The sequence below is a fragment of the Bos taurus genome, chromosome 5 (assembly GCF_002263795.3).
Source record: "Bos taurus isolate L1 Dominette 01449 registration number 42190680 breed Hereford chromosome 5, ARS-UCD2.0, whole genome shotgun sequence".
In the NCBI taxonomy this organism is placed as follows: Eukaryota; Metazoa; Chordata; class Mammalia; order Artiodactyla; family Bovidae; genus Bos; species Bos taurus.
In genome coordinates, this window is record NC_037332.1 from 28913111 (window position 1) to 28916687 (window position 3577).

Sequence of the window (3577 nt, forward strand, 5' to 3'; positions counted from 1 at the left end):
ACAGAAATGGTAGGGACCTAACAGAAGCAAAAGATATTAAGAAGAAGTGGTAAGAATACACAGATCAGATCAGATCAGTCGCTCAGTCGTGTCCGACTCTTTGCGACCCCATGAATCGCAGCACGCCAGGCCTCCCTGTCCACTATACAAAAAAGATCTTCATGATCCAGATAACCATGATAGTGTGATCAGTTACCTAGAGCCAGACATCTTGGAGTGCAAAGTCAAGTGGGCCTTAGGAAGCTTCACGACAAAGCTAGTGGAGGTGATGGAATTCCAGTTGAGCTATTTCAAATCCTAAAAGATGATGCTGTGAAAGTGCTGCACTCAATATGCCAGCAAATTTGGAAAACTCAGCAGTGGCCACAGGACTAGAAAAGGTCAGTTTTCATTCCAGTCCCAAAGAAGGGCAAGGCTAAAGAGTATTCAAACTACCAAACAATTGCACTTATTTCACATGCTGGCAAAGTAATGTTGAAAATTCTCCAAGCAAGGCTTCAATAGTACATTAACCAAGAACTTCCAGATGTTGAAGCTGGATTTAGAAAAGGCAGAGAAACTAGAGATTAAATTGCCAACATCTATTGCACTGATGCTGGGAGGGATTGGGGGCAGGAGGAGAAGGGGACGACAGAGGATGAGATGGCTGGATGGCATCACTGACTCGATGGACGTGAGTCTGAGTGAACTCCAGGAGTTAGTGATGGACAGGGAGGCCTGGTGTGCTGTGATTCATGGGGTTGCAAAGAGTTGGACACGACTGAGCCACTGAAATGAACTGAACTGAACTGAATTGCACTGTGGAAAAAGCAAGAGAATTCCAGAAAAACTTCTGCTTTATTGACTATGCTAAAGCCTTTGACTGTGTGGATCACAACAAACTGTGGAAAATTCTTAAAGAGATGGGAGTACCAGAACCACCTTACCTGCCTCTTGAGAAATCTGTATGCAAGTCAAGAAGCAACAGTTAGAACCGGACATGGAAAAATGGACTGGTTCGAAATTGGGAAAGGTGCACATCAAGGCTGTATATTGTCACCCTGCTTATTTAGCTTATATGCAGAGGACATCATGAGAAACACCAAGTAGATAAAGCACAAGCTGGAATCAAGATTGCCAGGAGAAATACCAATAACCTCAGATATGCAGATAACACCACCGTTATGGCAGAAAGCAAAGAGGAACTAAAAAGCCTCCTGATGAAGGTGAAAGAGGAGAGTGAAACATCTGGCTTAAAACTCAACCTTCAGAAAACTAAGATCATGGCATGGTCCCATCACTTCATGGCAAATAGATGGGGAAACAATGAAAACAGTGACAGACTTTCTTCTCTTGGACTCCAAAATCACTGCAGATGGTGACTGCAGCCACAAAATTAAAAGATGGTTGCTCCTTGGAAGAGAAGCTACGACCAACCTAGATCACATATTAGAAAGCAGAGACATTACTTTGCCAACAAAGGTCTGTCTAGTCAAAGCTATGGTTTTTCCAGTAGTCATGTATGGATGTGAGAGTTGGACCATAAAGAAGGCTGAATGCCAAAGAATTGATGGTTTTGAAATGTGGTGTTGGAGAAGACTCTTGAGAGTCCCTTGGACTGCAAGGTGATCAAACCAGTCAATCCTAAAGGAAATCAACCGTGAACATACATTGGAAGGATTGACGTTGAAGCTGAAACTCCAAAACTTTACCCAGCTGATGTGAATAGCTGACTTATTAGTAAAGACCCTGACGCTGGGAAAGATTGAAGGAGAAGGGAATGACAGAGGATGAGTGGTTGGATGGTATCACTGATTCAATGGACATGAGTTTGAGCAAGCTCCGGGAGACGGTAAAGGACAGAGAAGCCTGGCGTGTTGCAACCCATGGGATTGCAGAGATTTGGGCCCTATTGAACAACTGAACGACAACATACTCCATTTAAAGTTATTACAAAATAATGGCTATATTTACCTGTGCTGTAGGATATATCCTTGTTGCTTATTTATTTTATACATAGTAGCTTGTATCTCTTCATCCCATATCCTTGTGCTGCTCCTCCCCTCTCCCCTCTCCCAACTGGTAATCACTAGTTCGTTCTCTATATCTGTGAATTTGTTTCTGTTTTGTTATATTCACTTGTTAGTTTTATTTTTAAGATTCCATTATAAAATATCTTGCTTTAATTTGTTCTTTAATTGCAAGACTAAGCATTTAAATCACATATTGGCTATCTTTATATTTCTGTTCCAGTAATTTGCTTCTTTTTCTCTTTTTAAAAAACAATTGATTGGGAACACATGTACTCCCGTGGCGGATTCATATTGATGTATGGCAAAACCAATATTGTAAAGTAATTAGCCTCTAATTAAAATAAACAAATTAAAAAAAATAAAAAAACCCAATTGATTGAAGAATCCTGTTGTTGATTTGTAATGTCTTTTAATATGAAGGAAGTTAACCCATTGTCTATCATCCTTAGCAAATATTTTAATAATTTTTTTGTACTTTAAGTTTGTTTATAATCTATTTCTTTTCCCTGAAGGAGTTCTAAAATTTTATTTATTTATGTACTATCAGTCTATTTCTTTAAAGCTTCTTCTGCACTCCAAGATTTTTTTCTTAAAAAATTCAACAGTATTTTTTCTAGTAGCTTTACTTTTATGTTAGGGTGTTTGATCTACTGAAATTGGGAGGACTGCCCGTGGTGATGTGCTTGCCACTAAGCAGCCCTCCTCATGCCCGCACTCACCGGCCTCAGCACTCGGCACACTTCCTGGAGGATCTGCTCCTGGTTCTTCACCGAGCAGAGCACCAGGGTGCAGACCACCACATCCATGGAGCCTGAGGCCACCTGGTGCATGTTCTCCCCGGCAGCCACTATGAAGCGCTCAAACTGCAGGTGTCGGTTCTGGGCAATGCTCTTGATCAAGAACTTCTCAAAGTTGGGGTTGGGATCAACACAGGTCACCTGGCATCCAGAGGGGTAGAACTTGAAGTTGGCCCCCGTGCCACAGCCCAGCTCCAGCAAGGAGAGCTTCCCAGAGGGGCCCGTGAACTCCCGCAGGTTGCTGAAGAGCTCCTGCTTTTTGCTCTCCATCTGTTTATTGTACATCACAGTGAACCTTGCCAGGAAGTAGGGGAACCACTGTTTGCATATCCAGTTCCACAAGCCCAGAAAGTCCAGCAGGTACATGGGAAATGCCAGGATGCAGACAGCCAGCCGGAGGATAAAAATGGTGAGCGCCATCACTCAGAAGAGAAGAAAACAGGCCAGCAGTCAAAGAGCTGACTCCTTTAATTGCAGGAAGTAGGTTTCTGGTCACACTCCAGAGCCAATCAGCTGCAGAGGAAAGAAGAACTGGCTGTGCTGGAAATACACAGCTGAAGTCAGATCTTGGGCAAGAGACCTGTTTTATCCAATTAATAGATGTTTGGCAGAAATTGCCTCATTATTTTTCATGAAGTGAAATGAGAAAGTTTCCAGCTTTTCCTTAGAAGGAAAGCTGATTACAACCCCCTATTCCTGCTTGGGGAGAAGGCAATGGCAACCCACTCCAGTACTCTTGCCTGGGGAATCCCATGGACGGAGGAGCCT

The 3577-nt window shown here is 42.7% G+C and overlaps 1 protein-coding gene across 1 annotated transcript; it reads right to left on the reverse strand.

The window, feature by feature from the left end:
- Positions 1 to 2686: 2686 nt before the first annotated feature.
- On the reverse strand, positions 2687 to 3363 carry LOC781439 (N6-adenosine-methyltransferase TMT1A). Its single transcript, XM_059886891.1, has one exon. The coding sequence runs from the start codon at positions 3227 to 3229 to the stop codon at positions 2702 to 2704; it is 528 nt and encodes a 175-aa protein (XP_059742874.1). The 5' UTR covers positions 3230 to 3363; the 3' UTR covers positions 2687 to 2701.
- Between the last annotated feature and the right edge of the window lie 214 nt (positions 3364 to 3577).

What these genes read in the sequence shown, in the direction of transcription:
- LOC781439 (XM_059886891.1), bottom strand. Translation starts at nt 3,229, where the DNA reads ATGGCGCTCACCATTTTTATCCTCCGGCTGGCTGTCTGCATCCTGGCA.